This window comes from Pipistrellus hanaki, assembly GCF_964339955.1.
Source record: "Pipistrellus hanaki genome assembly, chromosome: 19".
NCBI lineage: Eukaryota > Metazoa > Chordata > Mammalia > Chiroptera > Vespertilionidae > Pipistrellus > Pipistrellus hanaki.
Window position 1 is genome coordinate 9,538,981 of NC_140521.1, and position 24,983 is coordinate 9,563,963.

General features: G+C 49.4%; 2 protein-coding genes across 8 annotated transcripts in view; one reads left to right on the forward strand and one right to left on the reverse strand.

Moving 5' to 3' along the window:
* MED15 (mediator complex subunit 15) overlaps positions 1-23,478 on the reverse strand; it is a 54,380-nt gene extending 30,902 nt beyond the window's left edge. For 5 of the 7 annotated variants that reach the window (XM_084867898.1, XM_084867896.1, XM_084867897.1 and 2 more), the window contains exons 1-2: positions 23,314-23,478; positions 5,673-5,760 (exon numbers count right to left, since the gene is read on the reverse strand). In XM_084867898.1, coding sequence (XP_084724024.1) covers positions 5,673-5,760; positions 23,314-23,381 — 156 coding nt within the window. In that variant the 5' untranslated portion in view covers positions 23,382-23,478. Of the gene's footprint in view, positions 1-5,672; positions 5,761-22,835; positions 22,940-23,313 lie in introns of those variants that run through there. The other 2 variants (XM_084867894.1, XM_084867895.1) reach the window with 2 other exon arrangements.
* Positions 9,714-10,079, forward strand: LOC311613729 (small ribosomal subunit protein uS14-like). The gene has a single exon (XM_084867967.1). The coding sequence runs from the start codon at positions 9,779-9,781 to the stop codon at positions 9,947-9,949; it is 171 nt and encodes a 56-aa protein (XP_084724093.1). The 5' UTR covers positions 9,714-9,778; the 3' UTR covers positions 9,950-10,079.
* Positions 23,479-24,983: the final 1,505 nt, after the last annotated feature.

The window sequence follows — 24,983 nt, forward strand, 5'->3', positions numbered from 1 at the left end:
ATTTGCTGCACAGGCAGGGGAGAGGGCACAGGGCACTCGGGGTGGCAGGCGGAGGCCGCGGCCGAGGGCCCTCTTTGTCCCAGCTGCCGTGCTTCTGGAACTGCTCGGCGGGGCCTGCCTTCCACCAATTGTACTCTGTGCAACCAAGGACACTGACTACCGGTGTTCCTCGGAAATCGCTAATGTGAGCTTGTCCTGAAGTGAACAAGGGGGTGCCTGAGTTAGACTCTTATTTCCCATAAGCTGTGCATCCTTCCCTTCTCAAACCTCCCATCCTCCCATCGAGGCGGCCCCAAAAGGGCAAAGCCTGCCCCACGCCCTGCGGTGCTCACGTGACCTCCTCTCCTAAGTCACCAGAGAGTGGCACTTGGCAGCAGACTGGCGAGGTGATAATCAGGACCAGACACAGCACCTGTGGTGGCACTGCCCCAGGACACACACCTGTGAGCCCAGGGACAGACAGTGGGCCTGTCCTAAGACTACTTCCAGGGAAAAGAAAATGAAAACGGTCTTGCCGTAACTGGTTTGGCTCAGTGGATAGAGCCTCAGCCTGTAGACTGAAGGGTCCCAGGTTCGATTCCAGTCAAGAGCATGTACCTTGATTGCGGGCACATCTCCAATAGGAGGTGTGCAGGAAGCAACTGATCGATGTTTCTCTCTCATGGATGTTTCTAACTCTCTATCCCACTCCCTTCCTCTCTGTAAAAAAATCAATTACATATATATATATATATATATATATATATATATATATATATATATATACACACACACACACACACACACGCACACACACATACTCTCAGCATAACCATTATGGCTTCTCAGTTTCGGTTCTTACAAGGGTATTTCTTGGATCACATGATCTCACGCATCTAGGGGAAATAATGAACAATAAAAACTGATGAACAAAAACAGACCTAGAGTCAGAGAAGCAGGGATCAGACTATCAAACCTCAGAGGGAAGGTAGGGGAGGGTGGGGTAAGGGGAAGAGATCAACCACAGGATTTGTGTGCATGCACATAAGCCTAACCAGTGGCCATGGACAACAAGGGGTGGGGGCATGCATGGGGAGGGGTTTGGGATGGGAATGGGGGGATGAGAACAATTATGTGATACCATAATCAATAAATCAATTAAAGAATTAAAAAAATAAATAATAAAATAAAATGAAAGTGGTCTCAAGATGAATGTAAAACTGTAAGCTCACTTTGTAAACCTTTATTATCCTTCATCTGTCTCCAAACTTCACCCCACCACTTTTCTCAGCCAGGGGAAATCAACAGAGGAAACTACGAGGGGGGAAAGGCCGGGGGGAAAGGCCGGGTGGGGGCGTGTGGTCATATATAAGCACACCTGAGGAGGCAGGCACTGAGAGAGTGAGTCTCTATTGGCGCAATGGGCACTTCGGAGGTTGTCACACCACTGATGTCCCACTGCCCCACCCACTTCCGGTGGGAGAGACTGTGCTGGGAGCGAAGGGGTCACTGGTGTCAGGGCTCCTGCACGGCCCACCGACTGAGGCTGCGCCTTGAAGGGGGCGGTGTGGGGCGTGGATCGCCACGATGTGTGTGTGGAAGAGGCTAAAGGAGCTCAGGAAACAAGTGGCCCAGTATGAAGGACGAGGACTGGGAGCTTGCCAGATCAATATCTGATGACTCGTTCGGACCTTGGACCATCTTTTAGGTGAGCAATATCCGTGGTTTTTTTTTTAATCCTCACCCAAGGATATTTTGTCCATTGATTTTTAGAGAGAATGGAAGGAAAGGAGAAGGGAGGGGGAGAGAGAGAGAGAAAAACATTGATGCGAGAGAAACACATCTCGATTGGTTGCCTCCACACATGCCCCAACTGGGCCTGGGGATTGAACCTGCAACCCAGGTACGAGCCCTTGCCTGGAAATTGAACCTGAGACCCCTCCGCCCACGGGCCAATGCTCTAACCACTGAGAAAACCAGCCAGGGCAAAGGGGGAGATAGCTTTTTTTTAAGTTATAAAATATTTTTATTGATTTTAGAGAAGAAGGGAGAGGGAGAGAGAAACATCAATGATGAGAGAGAATCATTGATCGGCTGCTTCCTGCAGCTCCCTACTGGGGACCAAGCCTGCAACCCAGGCACGGGCCTTGACGGGGAATGGAACCTTGACCTCCTGGCTCGTAGGTCAATCCTCACCACTGAGCCACATTGGCCAGGCAAGGTGAGCAGTATCTTAAAAAAGGTTGCGGTCTCCATTCCTGATCAGGGCACATACCTAAGTTGCGGGTTCGATGCCCAGCTGAGGTACATTGATGTTTCTCTCTCACATCGATGTTTCTCTTTCTCCTCCCCACTTCCCCTAAGATCAATAAACATATCCTTGGGTAAGAATTAAAAAAAAGAAAAAGAAAAAAGCAACCGGAGTCTTTCACTAAGACATAGATACAGTGAGTGGGGCTCAGGAGCAGGTCCCCAAGCCCTTCACCCAGAACCAGGACTGAGGGCTCAGACCCGGGCGGGCAGGTCCCACTGCACACACTCCCCGCATACCCCCTGGCCCAGGGCAGACACACTGGCCTGGTCTGCTCCTGGCTGAGCTGCTCCCTGGTGGATGGAGACTCTCGGGACTAGACACACACACAGACTCACACACACACACACACACACACACACACACACACACACACATGCTGCTGCTCACATCAATGGTAGAGGCAATTCCAACACCCTGAACCTGCTCAGTCCCAGGTCGGTCAGTCTCGATCTATGCAACGTCCCAGGACTTCCAAGGACAGAAGCTTCCGCTTCCCACTTCTTGGAAGCCAGCTGCCAGGCAGTAAGAAGCCCAGGCTCTGCTGCCAGAGACACTACATGGAGGGAAAACCAGCGTGCAGACGCGGGAGTGAACCCTCATGGCCCATCTGGCCCAGCAAAGCTGCCAGCTAGATCAGCTACATGACAGGTCACGCGTGAGAGCACTGGAATTCCAGACAGGCAATTCCAACTGCCCCAATTCCCGACCCACAGAATCAGAAGGAACTCACTGTTTAGGAGGCCATCAATTTGGGGGTAATTCAGTATGAAACGATAGATTAAAATACTGAACCAACAACTTCTGCATTTCAAAAGCTGAAATAGTTCAATAAGCCCTCAACAAAGCTCTTTCAATTATAATACAAATTAAAAACAATTAAAACATCCCATCCCCCATATACGTATTTTTCGGACCATAAGACGCACTTTTTCCCCCCCAGAAGTGGGGGGGAAAAGTCCCTGCGTCTTATGGTCCAAATATAGCCTACACATATACTGTAAAAAAAAAGTTTTTTTACTTGCCCGGCTCTGTGTGGTCTCTGTGTGCTTGCCCGGCTCTAAAATGGTTCTAAATGCTGCTGTTTACTTTACAGGGTTGATTACATGTGTTTATGACTGTGATGTTGGGTTTTAATGCACATAAAATATTTTAGGACACTATTTGTTTCAGAATCTTTTTTTCTTCATTTCCCTTCTCTAAAAACTGGTGCGTCTTATGGTCCGAAAAATACGGTATTTGCAAATTATATATCAAATAAGAGACTGTATCCAAAATAAATAAAGAACTCTAACAGTCTAACAATAAAAAGACCATGAACCCAATTTAAAATGGGCAAAGGAACTGGCCTGTGTGGCTCAATGGATGAGTGTCCATCTATGAACCAGGAAGTCATGGTTCAATTCCCAGTCAAGACACATGCCAGGGTTGTGGGCTCGATTCATAGTGTGGCGCATGCAGGAGCCAATCAATGATATCAATGATTCTCTCTCATCATTGATATATCTGTCTCTGTCTCTGTCTCTCTCCCTTCCTCTCTGAAATCAATACAAATATATATATTTTAAAAATAGGCAATGGATTGGAATAAACATTTCTCCAAAGAAAATACACAAATGGCCAATACCACATGAATAGATGCCTCAAATCATTAGTCACCAGAGAAATGCAAATCAAAACCAGTAACAAGTATTGATGAGGAGTGGAGAAATCGGAACGAATACACTGCTGATGTAAATGAAAAATGACACCGCTGCTTTGGAAAACAATCTGACAATTTCTCAAAAGGTTAAACATCATTATCACATGATCCAGCAATTCCACTCCTAGGTATATGTCCAAAAGAAATAAATAAAAAATTTGTACACAAATGTTCATAGCAGAATTATTCATAATAGCCAAAAGGTGAAAACAATGTCTATCAACTGATGAGTACATAAAATGTGGCATCTCTATACAGTGAAATACTATTTGGCAATTAAAAGAAATGAAGTACATGCTACAACATGGTTGCTGGATAAACCTTGAAAATACTATGCTAATGAAAGAAGTCAGTCACAAAAACATATATAATTGCATTTACATGAAAAGTTCAAAAAAGGCAAATCCATGCAATGGTGAGCAGGTAAGTGGTTGCCCAGGTGTAAAGGTCCAGGGCAAATAGAGAGTAACAGAATGGAAATGGAATTTCTTTTAGAAAATGTTATAAAACTTAGATTCTGGTGATGGTGCAACACCTCTGAATATCCTAAAGATCACTGAATTGTACACTTTAAATGGTAAATTGTATAGTATATAAAGATCTCAATAAAGTTATTATAAAAACGAAAGAAAATGCTTATCACATATTCCCAGGGCACAGAACCCTCCCTGCCCTGCCGCAGGAGCTCTTCCTTGCACTTATGTGTGCTCACACACACACTCAGGTGCTGACCTTTAAGACCAAACTATATAGATGGTGTTCGTTCTGGAACCTAACTTTTCTAGCCAGTCATCTTTACCTTTCCATTTCACAAAGTGTTCACCTCATCTAAACATTCAGACTGTGCTCAAATTTCCCCAATTGACCTCTAGGTGTCTTGACAGTTGGTTTATCAAACCAGTATCCAGTCAAGGGCCATAGCATCTGCTTTTAATTTGTGACACAGCACGTCTTAGAGCTCAGGCACACGGTGCTCAGAGCACACCCGATGCGTCAGAGGAGGGACTGGCTCAGGATCTGTATGGAGAACGGGGCGGGTGTGATGCAGAACAAAAGCCCTGGGCGTCAGCCCCACCTTGCACAAACTGGCTGGCATTAGGCGAGCGTTTGGCTCCTTTGTGCCTGTTCTGCTTCGTTTGTACTGGAACAGCTCTGCCCCGGGGAGAGCGCACACATGGAAGGAGGTGGTCACAGAAAGCCAGGATGAGAGCTCACACACTGGAAGTCCTCCCCAACTACTCCACCGGTAATATTCCTGTGCCCGGTTCCTCCATCTCCACTAGCACCACCTCCATCACTTAACAAGAGGGGACAGAACTCTTCCGGGCCCACACGTCAGGACCATGTGGGGCTCAGGCGAGGACTGACACTGAGAAGCTGGGGCCTGCGTGAATGCCCTACAGGATGCATAGGTGCTAACAACACTGGAGGATGCTGGGAGTGAGGTCTAGGGTCAGACTCTGGGACTGCACACTGGGAGTCCACCCAGTAACCTCCCTGTGCCTACACCCTGGACACACGGGAGACCCACAGAGAGCTGCAGGCAAACCGTTAGTGCCCATGACCAATCGGTGAGTACCACCCCTTTCCCACTCCCCAGGCCGAGGAGCTTCCAGGGTCTGCATCTCACCCTCCCCTTCCCGAGCCTCTCAGCCGTGGGCTCGTCCGCCTGGGCCTTACCCGGGTCTTGGCCTTCAGGAATACATGGCTCTCCATATCCTTGCTGGATTTACTGTGGGCCACGCCAGCTTTCCTCATGGCATCTTCGCTGAAAGACAAAAAGAGAAGAGATGCTGACATCCTGTGAGTCTACTGCTGCAAGGTCCCTGGCCAGAAGCCCTGCTCACAACTGCCCCCGGGTGGCTGGGGCCTGCCCCCCAGTGCACCGCCTCACTGAGGCCAGGAAGGCAACCAGGGAGGTGTGCTCAGCAGAGCAATGAGAGGCAGCTGAGAAAGGGAGGAAGAAGGCAGGGGCACAAGATGGAAAGAACAGGAAAGGTGGTCCCCACAAAGCAAATGAGGCACCGCTGGAACGAGGGAGCAGAGGGGCCAGGCCCTAGGGATAACTCACAATCAGCACAAAACACAGCGCACATTAGACGGCTGGGTGGCCGGCCAGCCTCTACTTCCTGCTTTCTGAATGGCCTGGGCCCCCGCCTAACTCTGGCATGAAGGAGTGGGATCCCAGCTCACTCTCCTTCCCTGTAAAACAAAGGGGCCACAACAAATCATCTTTCAGTCCTTCCCAAGCAGAGGTCCCTATGTGGGATATGCAGCTTCCCCAGGTGGCACCCAGGAGATAAGCCCCCACTTCCAACAGCTGGAGGCTGGGGACGGAAGAGACAGACCACACACACGAGGAAAGCATCTTGAAAGCACATTTGCCAACACATGCAATGAAAGATGAGATCCTATCACACATGTTCATCATGCCAATGCTCTGCTGGGACAGAGCTATGGACATTAGCTAAGCATACGCTCCCTTTGGATGGCAGCATGAGCACACACATGCATACACACACACACACACACACACACACGAACACATGTGCATTTGTTAGAAAGGAAGGGGCATGTCAGCTTGAGTTCCAAGGCTGGCCCCTCTGCTCACAGACTGCCTTCCTCCCTGCCTCCCTCCCAGCACTGACCTGCTGATAAACAAATGAGCAAGCATGTCAGGGCTCTGCCGCCTCACCCAAGTGCATTGAACAGGCCCAGTCCAGCTGGTGCAAGAACGCTTCCTGACCACTTCAAACAAAGAAACCCCAGGCTGCTGACAGAGTGTGCACCTGGGGCTGCAGAAACAGATTTGTGATCCTTAGAGAGATCCCAGAAGAGAGGCTAAATGCTTAGAGATGGGTAAGTCTGTGCTAATGTATAAAGATAAAGTGACGCTGATCGACCATACCACTAGATAATTTGTTTAACACGTGTGAGTCTGGGGTCTGCACCCCGTCTGCTTCATTAAGCCTGCAGAGGAGGCAGCAAAAGGTTCCTCCAGCAAAGCACCCCAAGTGGAGCAGATGCACGCACAAGGGAACGTAAGACCAGGACCACGAGGAAAAGGTGAGAAAAATAATGCAGGAGGACAACACAAGAGCCCACTCGGAGGGAAGTGAGGCTGGCGGGCCAGGAGGAGCCGGCACTCACGTGCTGAGATGTCCCCTGGCATCTAGGAGCCTTTCCAACACGAGAAGTGCCTGAGCAGACCGGCCTTCCGAAGGGCGCCTCCCCTGCACCCCCAGGACAATGCGTGTTCCCCCTGCCACCTTCCGACAACAGTGTGTGGCAAGCCCTGCCACAGCCTGGAGCTAACAAGGTGACCCAGAGCAGAGCAGTGGACACAGCAAAGGGGCATTTGCTGGTGAGCTGACCGGGTCCGGAGTGGGAGGCTTTGGGTAGAAAGTGAAGGCAGGAGCCACGGCGTAAGCACAGAGAGGCAGAGAGGGGTGCCGAGGTCTCTGAAGATGAGACTGGTTACACAAACGGGCTCAGTGCCCAAGAGCAGCTATGCCCAAGGGCTTAGCCAGGCTCCTGGCAGGCTAAAAGCTGTCCTCCTGAACCGCTGGCTGCCATCTTTTATAGGGTCAGCAGACTCACAGGCCCCACCGACACTACATCTTTTTTTTTTAATATGTTTTATTGATGTTTCTACTGAAAGGAAGAAAGAGGGGGAGAGAGTTAGAAACATTGATGAGAGAGAAACATCAAATCAGCTGCTTCCTGCACATTCCCCATGGGGTACATGCCCTTGATTGGACTCAAACCTGGGATCCTTGAGTCTGCAGACCGATGCTCTATCTATCCACTGAGCCAAACCGGTCAGGGCAACACTGTGCATCTTACCTGCAGCAAAGACCCCCGGCACATCCACAGAAATAAGACCCGGACGCCAGCTTTCTGTAACAGCTTACTCGCCAAGCCCAAAGGCACCAGACGCCGGGGATCTGCTGGAGGAGCCCTATCCCGCCCAGTTAGGGCAACATCACCGATGACACGGACAGCATGGGCGCCGCTGTCAGTGACTTAGAGACCGAGGAGCCCTGATAATATGAGAGGCCAGACGCAGGCATATCTTGACAAGCTGGAACACACATCTTAACAGCAGGAAATGAAACTGGGATACACGGCCAGTTCTGCCCGTGACTATGAAAGCGGCTGTACCAGTCCAGAGTTGAGGAGAAAGGCTGCTCCTTGGCCAGCACCAGGGCCCTGCGAGGCAGCACCATGCCTGTGTCATACACTTGTCCCCTCCACTGCTACACGCAGAGCCTGTCCCAACAGGCTGTGCATGTTCGGTGGCTGAAGAATAAACAGGTGCCCTGAGCACTGTTTTCATTTCTGCAAACCATATTTTAAAAAATGTGTTTGCTCCTGTTTCTAGCTTGCAGATCATGCTCCATAACACAGAAGATAATAACACAGAAGGCAAAAAATAAACCAGACAGTTATACTCTCTGCTAGTTTCTTACAACCTGGGCTCCACAAGCTCCCTCGGTCTAGCTTCCTCCTGGTTACCACAGCCATACCTGTCTGCCCACTCAGGGTTCCACTGGTATCTGGTTTAAACCAGAGCCTGCTGAGGGAGGACCAGATCCATCACACAGGCCCCATGAGCTCCTCCACCAGGGACTGGGGGGGCCCCTTACTGTCCAGATCCTGCCGGAGCAGGAGGCAGTGGCACACCAAGAAAACACGCTGCAATCTCAGAATTGCCCAGACCAAAAACCTGGGAACCCCCTCTTCAGTTCCCAACTCTGACCTCCATTCCCTAAAGTTCAAATCCTCACCCCATCTCTCCCTGAACCTGTGATGGTTCCCCCACACAAGCCTGTCTCCAGGTCCCATTCTCCCCTCCCCTCCTGCCACCTCTGCCAGCTCTCCAGCCACACTCATGGCAGTGTGTGTGTGGGGCAACTCAGGCTATGCCCATGCCCACCTCAAGGCGGGCAGCACCTCAGTTGAGGAGTCTGCTTCCTCGCCCACTCTGCTCAACATCCCGAGGTCCTGCCGAAACCAGTTTGGCTCAGTGGATGGAGCGTCGGCCTGCGGACTGCAAGGTCCCAGGTTCGATTCCGATCAAGGGCATGTATTGTACTTTGGTTGCAGGCACATCCCCAGTAGGGGATGTGCAAGAGGCAGCTGATGGATGATTCTCTCTCATCGATGTTTCTAACTCTCTTTCCCTCACTCTTCCTCTCTGTAGAAAAAATCAATAAAATACATTTTTTTAAAAAGAAAGTGGTTCTGGATGGAATGGGTCAGGGGTTGACCTGGTTGAACCAGGAGGTCGATTCCCAGTCAGGGCACATGCAGGAGACAACCATTCGATGATCTCTCTCATCATTAATGTTTCTCTTTCTTCCCTCTCTCTGAAATCAATAAACACATATTTAAAAAAGAAAATGCTCCAAAGGGCCTACATTCAAACACTCATTCAAACACTCATTCAAACACTGGAAAGAGTGAGCACAGGGAATGGGGGGAATTAGATTCCCATGAAATGACTCAAAGGAACCTTCCAAGGCAAGTCACCAGGAGGCACTGGCCATCACAGCAGCAGCACTGGAAACAGGAAAGCAGTGGAACGGGACATGCTTTTCAATCCCTGAGGAAGTACGTCCAACCTAGAAGTCCAGATGCACGCAAACTGCCACAGCCTACAGAACCTGAATTCCGTGAGCACTTTCTCCAGAACAAAGAAGGGAACCAAAAAGAACAAGGCACAGGATACATAAAGGGAGACCCACCCTTCCCTTTCTGCCTTGCTGCTACAGAGTGAGAAGATGGGTCACCAGCGACTCTCCTGGAGCCATCCGAGGAAACTCGGCCAGGGTTCTCGTTCTTGCTTCGTCTGCTCAAACCGCCAAGGTCTGATCCGGAAGTACGGCCCCACCATGTGCCGCCAGTGTTTCCGCCAGTACGCAAAGGACGTAGGTTTCAGTAAGTTGGACTAAGTGAGCTTCCGTGAATGGGTCATTCAAGACATCTACCTTATGACAGAATGCTATCTCTTTGTACATAAAATAATTTTTTTTTTTTTTTTAAAAAGGAGACCCAACACCAGAGTCATGCAGCCATGCCACTTGAGACACAAGCACACTGACGGCCATCCTCACCGCTCCTCTGGCCAGGGCGGGTGAGGGCTCCGGAAGGGAAGTCCAGGGGGAAAGCAGGAGCTAACGGCCTGCCAGCACTGAGCACAGGGGTAACTGACCGAGACACAACTAGAAGATACCAGAAGCGTTAACCACAGGTACACAGAAAACCAGGCACATTTTAAGAAGGCAATCTTTTTCTGGGAGAAAAAAAACAAACATCACAGTATGCCAATATGCTCAGCTATGAATATCATTTGTGTAGGCAAACAACATATGCATTCATTACCCGTTTAGCCAGAAGGTAAAACACTGGCAGGCCAAGAGAGAAGGCCATGTAATGGAAGCTATACAGAAAGTCAATAGATAATTCATAAAACTCATAAACGGGATGACTCAAGAGAGAGGAAGCAGCACATGCACATTACTTAGAGTCACAGGAATACACCAGAAGAAAGAAGGCACAGGGGAGGGATTTCCTGAGTAGGGAACCACCATGATTTTTAAATTTATTTTATTTATTTTATTTTTTTTTAAGAGAGAAAGGGAGATGCCGAAACCGGTTTGGCTCAATGGATAGAGCGTCGGCTTGGGGACTGAAAGGTCCTGGGTTCGATTCCGATCAAGGGCATGTACCTTGGTTGCAGGCATATCCCTAGTAGGGGGGTGTGCAAGAGGCAGCTGATCGATGGTTCTCTCTCATCGATGTTTCTAACTCTCTATCCCCCTCTCTTCCTCTCTGTAAAAAATCAATAAAATATATATTTTTTTAAAAAGAAAGAAAAGAAAAGAAACATTTTGCAACAGGCAGTGACTTAGTGCACCATGGCCCAAGTGGTTTCCTCCGGGAGGCAGGACAAAATGAGACCCGGCCGCCAGCAGTAACCAAAGTGAACATCTGGCCTCGCAGGGAGGGCGCCCCTCCAGACCTCCAGGAAGCTGGAAACATGTTGGCCAAACTATGGCCCAGACTGGAGCGTCTTCCTTTTCTTTGCAGACACCTCTGCATTCTGGTTCTCTGACCTTTTAAAGGGCTATGAAAGTGTTTTGTTTTGTTTTTATTCCCATGCAAGAATATGGGTTTCTAAAAAACTGCTTTTCTTTATTATTTATTGGACAGGGGAGAGACAAAGAGAAACATCGATGAGAGAGAAAAAAATCGATTGGTTGCCTCCAGCACACCTGCCTCCCAACCAGAGATCAAAACCGCCACCTTTTAGCTTTTAGTATATGGGACAACACTCCACACTAGCCAGGGCTTTTTTTAAAATATATTTTATTGATATTTTACAGAGAGGAAGGGAGAGAGATAGAGAGCTAGAAACATCAATGAGAGAGAAACATCGACCAGCTGCCTCTTGTACACCCCCCACCGGGGATGTGCCCACAACCAAGGTACATGCCCCTGACCAGAATCAAACCCGGGTCCTTTCAGTCTGCAGGCCGACGCTCTATCCACTGAGCCAAACCGGTTTCAGCTAGCCAGGGCTTTTTAAATTGACTTTAGAGAAAGAGGAAGAGGGAGGGAGGGGAGAGGAAGAGAGAAATATCAATGTGATAGAGGGAAACATCGATCAGTTGCCTTCTGTATGCACCCGGACTAGGGATCAAACCCTCAACCTAGGTATATGCCCAGACTGGGAATTGAACCCTTAACCATTTTGGTATACGGATGACACTCCAACCAACTGAGCCATCAGGCCAGGGCAAAAGTGTTTTTTAACAAGATAAAAATAATATTTCAGAAGTTAACCACCTACCTATATGTAGAAAAGAGTATTTTAGTCTTGTAAAAATAAGCTTTTTAATCATATAAACACAATAAACTTAAAACATTTTCTCTTCACAATTACTTTCGTTCGTTCTATTTAAGTGCTCCAATCTCTGCTCTCAAGATTTTTCAATTCCCAAAGAACTGTATCAATGAAAGAACTATCCTAAAGAAGACAACACAGTCTGCCTGGCCAGAACGTTGATCCATGAACTAAGAGGTCACCGGTTCGATTCCCACCTAGGTTGCGAGCTTGATCCCCAGTAGGAGGCATGCAGGAGGTAGCTGGTCAATATTTCTGTCTCTCTAGCCCTCCCCCTTCCTCTCTCTCTAAAAACAAAACAAAACAACACAAAAAAACGTGGAAGACACCACTGGCCTTAAAAGGGCATGTTGGGCCGAAACCGGTTTGGCTCAATGGATAGATCGTTGGCTTGGGGACTGAAAGGTCCCGGGTTCGATTCCGGTCAAGGGCATGTATTAATACCTTGGTTGCGGGTATATCCCCAGTAGGGGGTGTGCAGGAGGCAGCTGATCGATGACTCTCTTTCATCGATGTTTCTAACTCTCTATTTCTCTCTCTTCCTCTCTGTACAAAATCAATAAAATATATTTAAAAAAAAAAAAAACCGGGGGGGGGGCATGTTGGTACTTGATTGAGCCAGTTCAGAAGACTACCCAAACTTCTCTAAGGTTTGGCCTCAAAAGAACCAGGAGGCCTCTTGATCCCTGTCCAGCACTGGCCTCTGGGCTCCAGGCCTGGAACCACTCTAGCTCCCCCCGTCCCAGCCCCAAGCGTGTCCCACTCACTATCCGGCAACCACGTAGAATGGCTGACACTCTCTGCCAACCCAACAATTTATTAAAATGCTTGTCTCATGTGATTTTGTGGTATTTGGGAGTAGAGAGAAAGCCCTGTCTTTTATTTTATTTTATTTTTTTATATATTTTATTGATTTTTTACAGAGAGGAAGAGAGAGGGATAAAGAGTTAGAAACATCGATGAGAGAGAATCATCGATCAGCTGCCTCTCGCACACCCCCCACTGGGGATGTGCCTGCAATCAAGGCACATGCCCTTGCCCAGAATCGAACCCGGGACCTTTCAGTCCGCAGACCGACGCTCTACCACTGAGCCAAACCGTTTTCGGCGACAGCCCTGTCTTTTAAAGATCTGCACACAAGTACTGGCATTTGAGATCACACAGTGTCTGGGGTGTGATTTCAAACAGTCAGGAAGGGGTGGGGAGGGAGAGGTCAAACAATGATCATATGTTGTTAACTCTGGAAGTAAACGGGAGGCATTTTTCTATTATCTCTACTGCTGTGAATGTTTGGAAAAGCACGTAATGGAGCTTTTAACAAACAGTAAGTGAAATGCTCACGTCAAACATGCAGGATGACTGTGAAGAGGAGACTAGAGGAGGCGTGCTCCCCAGTCACCCCGGCTGGATGATTCAGAGGGTGGGAGCACTGTCCTGTATACCACAAGGTTGTGGGTTTGACTCCCGGTCAGAGCACATACCTAGGTTACGGGTTCTATCCCCGGGCAGGGCAAGTATGAGAGGCAGCCAATTGATGTTTCTCTCTCACATCTTTCTCACTCTCCCTTCCTCTCTCTCTTAAATCATTTTTTTTTTTAAGAAAAAAATCCTCAGGCCCTAGCAGATTTGGCTCAATGGAAAGAGCATCAGCCTGTGGACCACATGTGTCAAACACAAGGCCAGCGGGCCAAATCCAGCCCGCCAGGCCTTGCAATGTGGCCCGCACCGCGCTGTCATCACTGCACTCCGCTGTCAGTTTATGACATTGTCAGTTTATGACTGTTCAGTAAACCATTCAGCCCGCGATTTAGGCTGGATTTTAGATTTTGGCCCCTTCTCTGATTGAGTTCGACACAGTGTGGACTGAAAGGTCCCAAGTCCGATTCTGGTCAAGGGCACATACCTCGGTTGCAGGCTCCTCCTGGTCAGGGCCCTGTCCAGGGCATGTGCGGGAGGCAACTAATCCATGTGTTTCTCACATCCACAAGGATATTTCTCTCTGTCTTTCCCTCTCTCTTCCACGGTCTAAAAATCAATGGGAAAATATCCTCAGGTGAGGATTAAAAAAATAATAATAAAATCAATGGAAAAACATTCTTAGCTAAGGATGTATCTTTCTCCTCCCTTCTTCCTGCATGTATGTACAAACAAAACACACACAAGGGGGTAAGGGCATGTTCTGGGGCAGTGGTCAGCAAACTCATTCGTCAACAGAGCCAAATATCGATAGTACAACAATTGAAATTTCTTCTGAGAGCCTAATTTTTTAAACTTAAACTTCTTCTAACGCCACTTCTTCAAAATAGACTCGCCCAGGCTGTGGTATTTTGTGGAAGAGCCACACTCGAGGGGCCAAAGAGCTGCATGTGGCTCTTGAGCCGCAGTTTGCCGACCATGGTGCTGGGGGCAGGAGCGGGCGGGGAGAGGTAAATAGGAGAAAAAGGAGATATATGTAATATTTTCAACAATAAAGAGATTAAACACACACACACATATCACCAAATTTATAGCTTCAGACACGCCCTGAAGTCCTTCTGTGGTCCCTCTCTGGACCCGATCGTGCACCAGGGGGATCCCTCAGCCTGGCCTGTGCCCTCTCGCAATCCAGGACCCCTCGGGGGATTGTTGGAGAGCCGGATTTGGCCTGATCCCGCAGGCCAGGCTAAGGGACCCCACTGGTGCACAAACTCATGCACTGAGCCTCTAATTTAATATAAAAGAAATACTTGTGGGCCTGGTGGGTGCAGCTCAGTGGCTGAGCATTGACCCATGCACCAGGAGGTTACAGGGGCACATGCCCAGGTTGTGGACTCAATTCCCCGTGGGGAGTACTCAGGAGGTGGCTGATTTATGTTCCTCTCACTGATGTTTCAATCTCTCTCTCCCTCTCCCTTCCTCTCTTTGAAATCCACAAAAGCATATTTTAAAAATATGTAAGAATTACCTGTGAGATAAGCAAGAGCTTTTTAGCCCCGGCCCCAGGATCCTGCCCATGCCCCATCTTTGGGTTTGGACTTGAATGGCCTCCAGCCTGAATTCCTGTGACAGAGCACCTGACAGGGACGGCAGCACTCCCACAGGCAGCACCTGCACAGGCTGAGTCCTCCCTGGCATGACTCAGATCAGAGCGATGGGGACTGAAGGACCGGGTGACTCACCAGGGATTCTCAGGGTAAGTCCGGCATTCTTTCTACCTTTATAACAGGGCCCCAGCCCATCCACAGCAGCCAGATCACTTCTTCCAACGTCCCCTCTGGTGAGGACTGGAAAGAAGTTGGAAAAGGGAAGCAGAGCAAAACAGTGGGGACAGGAATAAGCCATTTTTTAACCAACAAGCACGGCCTTCCCACACCACTGGGACCTGTACAGGAAGGAGGAGGAGGTACAGGGGCTGGGAAGTGCTGGAGCTCCAGAGGCTCGGAGCCTTTCTGATCCAGGACCCTTGGCCGATGCCACTCACCTGCCTGGCTGTCCCTCTCCCAGACTGACATAAGTGGCTCAGCTCAAAGGCTGCCCAGCAGCCAGATCACACCTCTCCCATTCCCACCTGCTCCCATCCCTCAGCTTCCCATGCAGACAGCCTGTGGGGCCAAAGGTTCCAGAAGGAGAAAGGAGTGAGACAGGACGCGGCTGCCATTCATCAAGCATGAGCACCAGGAAGACATCTGCGAGAGAATCGGTGAATCTGAGGGAAGGGTGTGACCAGGTGCTCTCTACTATCCGTGCAACTGTTATGTTCAAAATAAAAAGCTCAAAGTAAAAAAACAGGGACTTAGAGAGGTCAAATGTATTTTCCAGACTCAATACCCTAATCCACCTTGAGACACTTAACTCGTTAAATCGCAGACTTTTATGACCAGGCCCCACATCAGTCAGGAAGAAGATCGTTATTAAAGTGGAGAGAACGTCTCTCTCAGTGTGGGTTTCAAGATGATTCCGCCTGGGTTCTAGTGCATCCGCCTTTGTTCTCTGGGTACTCATCTGCTTATCTACTAAACAGAACCATCTGGTCTCCCCTTTGTCTTTAAATAAATGCCTCAATTAAAAAAAAAAAAAAAAGGAAAGGCTCAGAAGGAGAAGGGATTCAGTATTGAGGTAGCACTAATGGAGAAAACCCTGGCAGGCTGCAAGAATGGAAGATAGCCCTGCTTTCCACAACCCTGTCTTCAATCACTATATGCACTGCTTGTCTGAGCCAAGGCATTAGTTAAATGAGATGCGGAGGTATGAAACAGTTTCTACACTCAAGGAATTTATAATGTTGTTCACAAACCAAAATAATAACAATAATGATGAGTGCAGGCCTAGCCGGTTTGACTCAGGGGATAGGGTCCCAGGCTCAATTCCGGCCAAGGGCACAGGCCCAGGTTACAGGCTCAATCCCCAGTGGGGGGGCGTGCAGGAGGCAGCCCATCAATGATTCTCTCTCATCATTGATGTTTCTATCTTTCTCTCCCTTTCCCTTCCTCTCTGAAATCAATAAAAATATTAAAATAATAATGAGTATAAAAATAGCAGAAAAGAGTTCATCTTTTCATTTCATGCCATGATGCAATGAAGGCTCCACACTCAAGAGGAAGTAAGAACTACAGTGGGCTGAGCCATCATCCATGCAGAGGGTAAAGAGCGTGCCAAACCTCCAATAGGGAAGAGAGAGAATGAGAGGAAGAGCCAGTCATGATGGTGACCAGAGGGCAATGCATGGAGCAGGGAGCATTCTGGCTGGGGCTCTCACAGAGGAGTGTCAGCCAGAAGGACATTTTCAGACAGAACGGGGAATGCTTTTTAGCAGAGGTAGCAAGGATGGAATCATCTTAAGAAGGCTGTGCTAGCACTCAGGGCCCAGGTGAGAGAGGACACTACCCTGCAGGCAGAGCACACGGTGACTTTCTGCCTTTTGGGAATAGTCTGTGGCCACAGCCACCTCCTCCTCACTGGCAGACAGGTCTACCTCATCTTCAAAGGATTTCTGATTACAAAGGATGTATGTTTATTATTAACAGAAAAACACACTAAAAATTACAAAGAAAATTAAAATCACTCAATCAGCTAAGGACATCTATTTTTTAAAAACTCAGCCTGTACCAAGATGTGCTGCTTGCTAACCTGCTCTTCTCGATAGCAACGTGTTATGGAGTATCTCCCACGTCAATTTTAACAGCAGCACCGAGCCTGCCATCTGCAGCTACAATAACAACTCTAACCCAGCTCCCACTCCTGACATGATGTGGAGACAGGCCTCATCACCACCCGACTTTGGGAACACTCTCCTGCTTATAGCCTGAGAAGAAACACCTAAGGAAAGGAACATATTACTGGAATCAACAGATTGCCAAACAACCTTCCAGAAAAACGTCCTAATTTCTGTGCCCCCGCAGCAGCTTGTGAGGGTGGCTGTGTCATCACTTGTGTGCTGTTACCACTTTCTTCAACTCCAAGGTGAATGCCCTTCAGGTTAGCCCACTATCACCCCAGAGTCATCACTCCTGGTGAGACAGGGATCAACTGATTCACAAACGCTCAGGGCCTGAGAGATTCAGACTAAAAAGCAGAGGGCAACTGTGGGCCAGTGTCCTGGGAAGGCGAGCAGGATGGGACTGAGGTGCTCAGCCACAGGAAGGGTGTCTCAAGCAGGGAAACGAACCAGGATGACAAAGAGCTGGGCTCCTGTGAGGCTCCATGGGCAACACAGTATGGAGGGAGGGAGGGGCAGGGCAGAGCCAGCAGAAGGAAGCCAGGCTTAGAGTTGAATCCACAGGCACTGGGTGGCCAAAACACCCCAAGTATCAAAATAATTGGAGGCAGATGGCAGAATCCATGAAGCAAGAGTTGATCATTTGAAGTTGAGTGGTGGGTACCTGGGCATGGAGTCTTTAACCATACTACTTGGTTTTAGGATTTTGAATTTTCCAATTTGAATTTTTTTAAATGTATCTTATTGATTTTTTACAGAGAGGAAGGGAGAGGGATAGAGAGTTAGAAACATCGATGAGAGAGAAACATTGATCAGCTGCCTCTTGCACACCTGATACTGGGAACGTGCCTGCAACCAATGTACATGCCCTTGACCGGAATCGAACCTGGGACCCTTGAGTCCGCAGGCCAATGCTCTGTCCATTGAGCCAAACAGGTTTCGGCTCCAATTTGAATTTTTAAAGTCATTGGAATTCCTTTTAAAATGTACCCTCTGGGTATGTGACCAATATTACTGCCCAGAGGAATGTTTTAAAGAGAGCAGGTACCCCCTTGTCCTTTGTGACAGATAATAAAGTCCTTCCCGCCACAGAACATGGGTCCTGGACTAGCCACAGCCACCTCATCAGGAATGGCAGAAACGGCGGAAAGAGTCTGGTCAGAAATAGATGTAAGGGCTGCAGCTGTGGTAGGGGGGTTGGGTCACCTACAAAAGGGAGCCGGTGGGATTTGGGACTGGCCGCAGCCTCTGCAGAGGCCAAACATCCGTAGGGGCTTGCTGTGCTCCCACAGTGCTGTGCCAGCCAGTTACAGCAGGGCCAGTCACTATTGGAAGTCAAACGACCAACCCAAGGGGGAGCTGCTAAAATTGCCAACAGGATGCCCGCCTGCAGCAGGTTTCTCTAGCCATCTCTTGCAATGCCCTGGGCTCAGGTTAACTTCCAGCTGCCATTGCAGCTCTACCCCAAAAAGGCGGGACATCTCTCTCAAAGATTAAAAAGCAGTTGGCCTCTCCTGTCCTGCTACAGTTCCGCAAGCATTCATCTATAACACTGTAACACACAGAGTATAACTTTCATCAGCAGCAGGGGCCTCTCTTCTACGCCTGTGTCCTCATCTTAAAAATGAGAGGAATAAGTACGTCCCACTGGAAGGGCAAGCAAGAAGAATCACGGAGCTGACATGTCAGTTCCTGCAGCGGGGCTTGGCACAGCACGGCCATTACGTGGCAGGTGCTGTTGTTGTTGCTGTTGAGAAAGCCCCGGCCTCCTGAGCAGCTGGATGACTGAGGACTTTCATCCCTCAGGTCACTCACTCCTAGTCGAGAGGCAGGAGAAAGCCAAGGGTCAGGACTCTGAAATCAGTGTCTCAACAAGCACTCCCTGGCTGCCATCAGGGGCCCTGGGGCTTTTCTCAGTGGGAGCTGGGAGACTATTTAGCCCGCACTCGGCAGCACTGCTCGCTTGTTAGATGCTCAAGAGCTGGGCAGAGACAGTGAACTAGTTATCAGATGCTTTCCCTTCCATCAGAACTTCTCGGTTCTTCATTATGTTTTCTTTATTCCCTCGCTCAACTATAAATTACTTGGGTTCAAAACATTTCCCAAGATGGCCAACTTTTTTTATTATTATTATTGATTTTTTACAGAGAGGAAGAGAGAGAGGGATAGAGAGTTAGAAACATCGATGAAAGAGAATCATCGATCAGCTGCCTCCTGCACACCCCCCACGGGGGACGTACCCGCAACCGATGCACATGCCCTTGGACCGGAATGGAACCTGGGACCCTTCAGTCTGCAGACCAACGCTCCATCCACTGAGCCAAACTGGTTTCGGCAGATGGGCAACTTTTAAACAACAGCATAAACACCAAAGAAAATTACAATTGACAATATGTCAAGTATCCTAACCCAAATTCTTATTTTTAACCCTGTGAACACAATAAATTAAGGCACCAAGAATCGCAACTTTCAAAGTGAACCCTGGAGAGAACACATCTGAGAACTGAGGACCCCACATCAGGTCGGGAAGACAACCTTTGAAGCTGCTCATGCCAGCAGTGGTAAACAGAAGGATTCCCCAAAGATGTCCACGTCTGTCCCAGGAACCTGTGAATACGCTACATTATATGGCAGAAGGGGCTTTTCCAGATGTAATTAAGGTTACAGACTTCAAAATAGGGACATCATCCTGATTTATCCCAGAGGGCCCCATCTATGTGAGTCCTTGGTAGAGAATTTTCTTTGGCTAAAGAACCCGCCCTGGCTGGAGGGGGCTACATAAAGGCATGAGGAATGCAGGCAGCCACTAGGAACAAAGACTGACCCCTGGCTAACAAACAGCAAGGAATGAGGACACTTCAGTATGACAGCTGCATGGAACTGAACTTCATCAACAACCCAAGTGAGCTTAAGAGCAAATTCTACCCCAGAGCCTCCAGGAAGAAATGCACCTGTGCCAACATCTGGATTTCAGCCCTATAAGACCCTAAGCAGAAGACTCAGCTGAGCCTACCTAGAACTCTGATCTAAAGAAACTGTAAGATTGCCGAAACCGGTTTGGCTCAATGGATAGAGCGTCGGCTTGGGGACTGAAAGGTCCCGGGTTCGATTCCAGTCAAGGGCATGTACCTTGGTTGCGGGCATATCCCCAGTAGGGGGTGTGCAAGAGGCAGCTGATCGATGACTCTCTCTCATCGATGTTTCTAACTCTCTATCTCTCTCCCTTCCTCTCTGTACAAAATCAATAAAATATATTTATAAAATAAAAATTAAAAAAAAATAAAATAAAAAATAAACTGTAAGATAAATTTATATTGTTTTATGATGCTAGAGGCCTGGTGCAAGACGTTCCTGCACAGGTGTGGTCCCTAGGCCTGGCTGGTGATGGAAGCACAGGCATCTGGTGTGAAAGGACAGGTCCCAGCTGACCTGTGGGCTCTGGGCAGCACCTGGGCCCCGGGTCCCCCTGCACCTCCTCTGCCTGAGTCACGGCGCCCGAATCCCCACATGAAGATGCACTGAGTGTGGCTGGACACCCAGGCTGGGTTGCAGCGTGGGCCTCTGGGCCGCCCAGCGATGCCAAGCGGGCAGAGGCCTTGCAGACCAACTCCTGCGGGAAACCAAGGGGAACCCAACAGGCTCCTGTGGTCCCTGCAGCTGCAGCTCAGCCACCAGAAAAGAGGTCTCATAGGAACCCGACACTTTCAGCCTCCTAGTTCCCCAGAGCATGAACTCTGGCATTGGGGGGGGGGGGGGTGGTGGCAGGGGGAGTGAGAGCAAATTCCACAGACACCCTGCATTCTCACCGCACCTCCAGCCCTGTCACCCTGCCCCCAGCTAACTGGCAAGAGGTCTCAACGTGTCACCCTGCTGGTCAGCACACTTCATAGCAAGTGGCTGAACTCCCAGCTGTCTCCGGATGGAATGCTGGCCCAACGATCACCAGAGGGGACCATTTGCATATTAGGCTTTTACTATATAGGCTATTTGTGGTAAATTGTTACCGCAGCAAACGAAAGCAAACACACAAGCAGCAATCTGGCAAGAAAAAGAAAAGAAAAAGGAACCTACTTTCCCTGGAAGCAAAAAGAAGCCGAATTATGAAGTATCCAGTCAGTCCCTGACACCCAGAAACTTCAATTGCCCTCCCAGCCGTCTGACCTTCCCCCACCTTCCCCACTTTCTTTCGTTGCAACTCATTCTTCCTGTTCTTAAATTCTAGACTCCCCAAAAAGGATTCTTTCCCCCAGGGTTGGGAGGTGGGTTTCTGGCTAGAGCCCTGAAGTGATTTCATCCCTCAAGAATTCACCTATATGCCAAAACCGGTTTGGCTCAGTGGTAGAGCGTCGGTCTGCGGACTGAAAGGTCCCAGGTTCGATTCCGGTCAAGGGCATGTACATTGGTTGCGGGCACATCCCCGGTAGGGGGTGTGCAAGAGGCAGCTGGTCGATATTTCTCTCTCATCGACGTTTCTAGCTCTCTATCTCTCTCCCTTCCTCTTTGTAAAAAAAAAAAATCAATAAAATATATTTTTTTAAAAAATTCACCTATCGATAACTCCAGTGCATCAAAAAACAATGTCCTCTGATTCTGCAATACTCTGCAATGCCCACACCTTCCAATGGACTAAGAGGTTTCCCTGAATTCCACCCCACTTCCTTCCTTCCACAGTGCTGCACCCAGCCCCTCCATCCAACTTAGTCATCAAGGATGGCTGTCAATGCTCACGCTCCCCTTTCTCTGGCATCATCTTCCTCTTTCAGTTCCTACCAGTGTATAATGCAAGCCTTTATCAACCCTAGCCTGACTAGGTCATACCACAACCATTTTCTGGACCAATGTGACAGGCTGTGATCAAACAATGGAAATGCAAAGATGAAAAATGGCAGGTCCCCGAACCCCAAGAGCTCAAAACTCTCATAATGGCCTCACTAGCCTCGCTCCTCTGTTCTCGATCCATCCATCTCCTGGGACTCGGGGAATCTTCCCAACTCTGGCTTTTCCCTACTTCAAAGCAGGCCACGTGCCAATTCAGGCTCAATTCCTTCGCGCTGCATTAACGTGTCAGCACCTGCTCACCCTCATTCCATTATCATCTCCTGAACCTCCTAATTCCCCAAATCCCAGAACTCTCAGCCTACAGCAATATCCGCCATGCACTGCGTGCCCACACTTCCACGTTCCTTAGCTTGAAACGATGGCCCCATCACACTCCTAACTTGTCTTTTGAGAACTCGGTTTATTCGGCTGCCCCTGGCCTGTTCAAGGAGACTGTCAACTCTTCCTCTAGTTCCTACAGAGAATGACTGCACTGTAACTGTTCCTTTATGGTAGCAGTACAGTATGTTCCCTGAAGACAGGGGCTGTCTCAGGCAAATCTGTGGCTAGCACAACATGCCAGTAAGCTCAGGAGAAGACTGCTAAACGGAGCAAGCTGTGGGCGGTGAGGAGCTGGAGTTCCTAGGGTGAAGCCTAGGGTGCCCTGGCAGCCGTGCACTGAGGGGTTCCATAACTGACACTAAGGAGAAGGCACTAACCCCAGCCCTTCACTCCCTCCTCCCAATCCACATCAGCTTCCTGACAGCTTCCTCCTGTCACCCTTCCAGAAGGTCCATTCTGGGGGGCAGAAGGGGAATGAGATGGGGGAAGGGGAGGGACAGGAAGGGGGCGCGGCGCCCGCAGCCCACCGCCCACAGCGCAAGTAGCTAGCCTCCCAACCTCACCACCTTCCACCTACCTCCTCCCAATCTTTCTCCCATCCTGATACGCTTTCCTGGAAGAGGAATCACAAAGCACCCAGACCTGCTAAAGCCACTGAGGGCTGTCCCCTTCCTTTTTCTTATTCAGTGTGATTCAAAGCAGGGGAAAGTCTGCACCCGAAGCACACAAATGACGAATAAGAAAGCCCAGGACGATGACTCATAAGCCAAGGCTCGGTGGTTTTCATAGTTCGGCCCCAGGAAAGCTAACCAGCAGTCCGTGTCGGCCGTGAACGAACGAGAGGGACCGCCGGAGGAGGAGGATCGCCGGAGGAGGACCGCGCCCTCGGACACACGCGGGTCCCCGATGCTTTTGGCCTCCCAGCGCCCTCGAGCCCCCGAGGGTCCCGGTGCCTCTAAGACCCCCGGGGTCCGGCCGGGCCTTGCCCGCCGCGCGTGGGGGGGCTGCGGGGGGAAGGTCCGGTGACCCCGCCCGCCGCCCCGGCCCCTACTCACATTTGACTGACCAGCTTCTGCCGGAAGGCGGCGCTCCGCCAGTCCGTCTCCTGCCCCGAAACGTCCATACCGGACCCCCTGCTCCCACCTCCCGTGTCCCTCTCGGCCGCCGCCGCCGCCGCCGCCGCCGCCGCCGCCGCCGCCACCAGCGCAGCGCCAGGCCCAAACCCGGAAGCCGTCCACAGCGCCCCGCCACACCGGAAGCGGAGCGGGAATTGTGGGAAATGAAGTCGCACGTGCGGGCCTGTGCGAAATGGAGTTGCGGCCACATGAGGGCGTCCTCGGCGCCTCCAGGGTCGCTGTAGCCACTGGCACCTCTCCCAGCGACCCTCTTGCCTAAGAGGTTTCAGGTCTCATGCTACTAGAGCTGTTCACCTCTTCACACTTTATTTGCTCTCATTCTCCCAAGAATAATTTTTTAAAACTCTGTATCTTGGGGTCCTACCTGGTTTGGCTATTGGCCTGCGGACTGAATGGTCCCATGTTCAATTGTGGTCAAGGGTATGTATGCTTTTCTCTGTCTCTCCTTCTCCACTCTCTCTAAAAAACCAGTGGAAAAAATATCCTTGGAGGAGGATTAATGGCACAACAATTACAAAAAAAGAAAAAAGGAATACATGCCGGGACCGGTTTGGCTCAGTGGATAGAGCGTCGGCCTGCGGACTTGAAAGGTCCGGGTTCGATTTCGGATAAGGGCGTGTACCTTGGTTGCGGGCACATCCCCAGTGGGGGGTGTGCAAGAGGCAGCTGATCGATGGTTCTCTCTCATCGATGTTTCTAGCTCTCTATCCCTCTCTCTTCCTCTCTGTGAAAAATTAATAAAATATAAAAAAAGGAATACATGATAGAAACTTACGAAAGGACCGAACATTATAAATGCTGTCATTCAGAGAGAGCAGTTTACATACCCACCAGTGGTTATCATCATCATCATCATCATCATCATCCTATATAACAAAAGCCTAATATGCTAAGAGTCCAGTTGACTGGTCGGCCATTCAACCAATCAAAGTGTAATATGCTAATGATATGCTAAGGTGGCTCAACCACTCGCTATGACATGCACTGACCACCAGGAGACAAACGCTCCAACCAGTAGGTTAGGTTGCTGCTGGGATCTGGTCAATTTGGTTTTTTTTGTTTTTGTTTTTGTTTTTGTTTTTTTTTAAATATATATATATTTTATTGATTTTATACAGAGAGGAAGGGAGAGAGATAGAGAGTTAGAAACATCGATGAGAGAGAGTCATCGATCAGCTGCCTCTTGCACACCCCCTACCGGGGATGTGCCCGCAACCAAGGTACATGCCCTTGACCGGAATCGAACCCGGGACCCTTCAGTCCCCAAGCCGACGCTCTATCCATTGAGCCAAACCGGTCCCGGCTGGGATCTGGTCAATTTGGACTGAGCAAGATGGACCAGACACGCCTTGGAGCCCTCTCTTGGTCCCTCCCTGGCTGTCCAACCGCCCACGTCCCTCTCTAACCCTGACGGTGCACCAGTGGGGTCCCTCAACCTGGCCTGCTCCTCCTCCCAATGCAGGACCTCTAGGGGGATGTTGGAGAGCCAGTTTCGGCCTGATCCCACAGACCAGGCCAAGGGATCCCACAAGTGCATAAATTCGTGCACTGAAATAAATAAATAAATAAATAAATAAATAAATAAATAC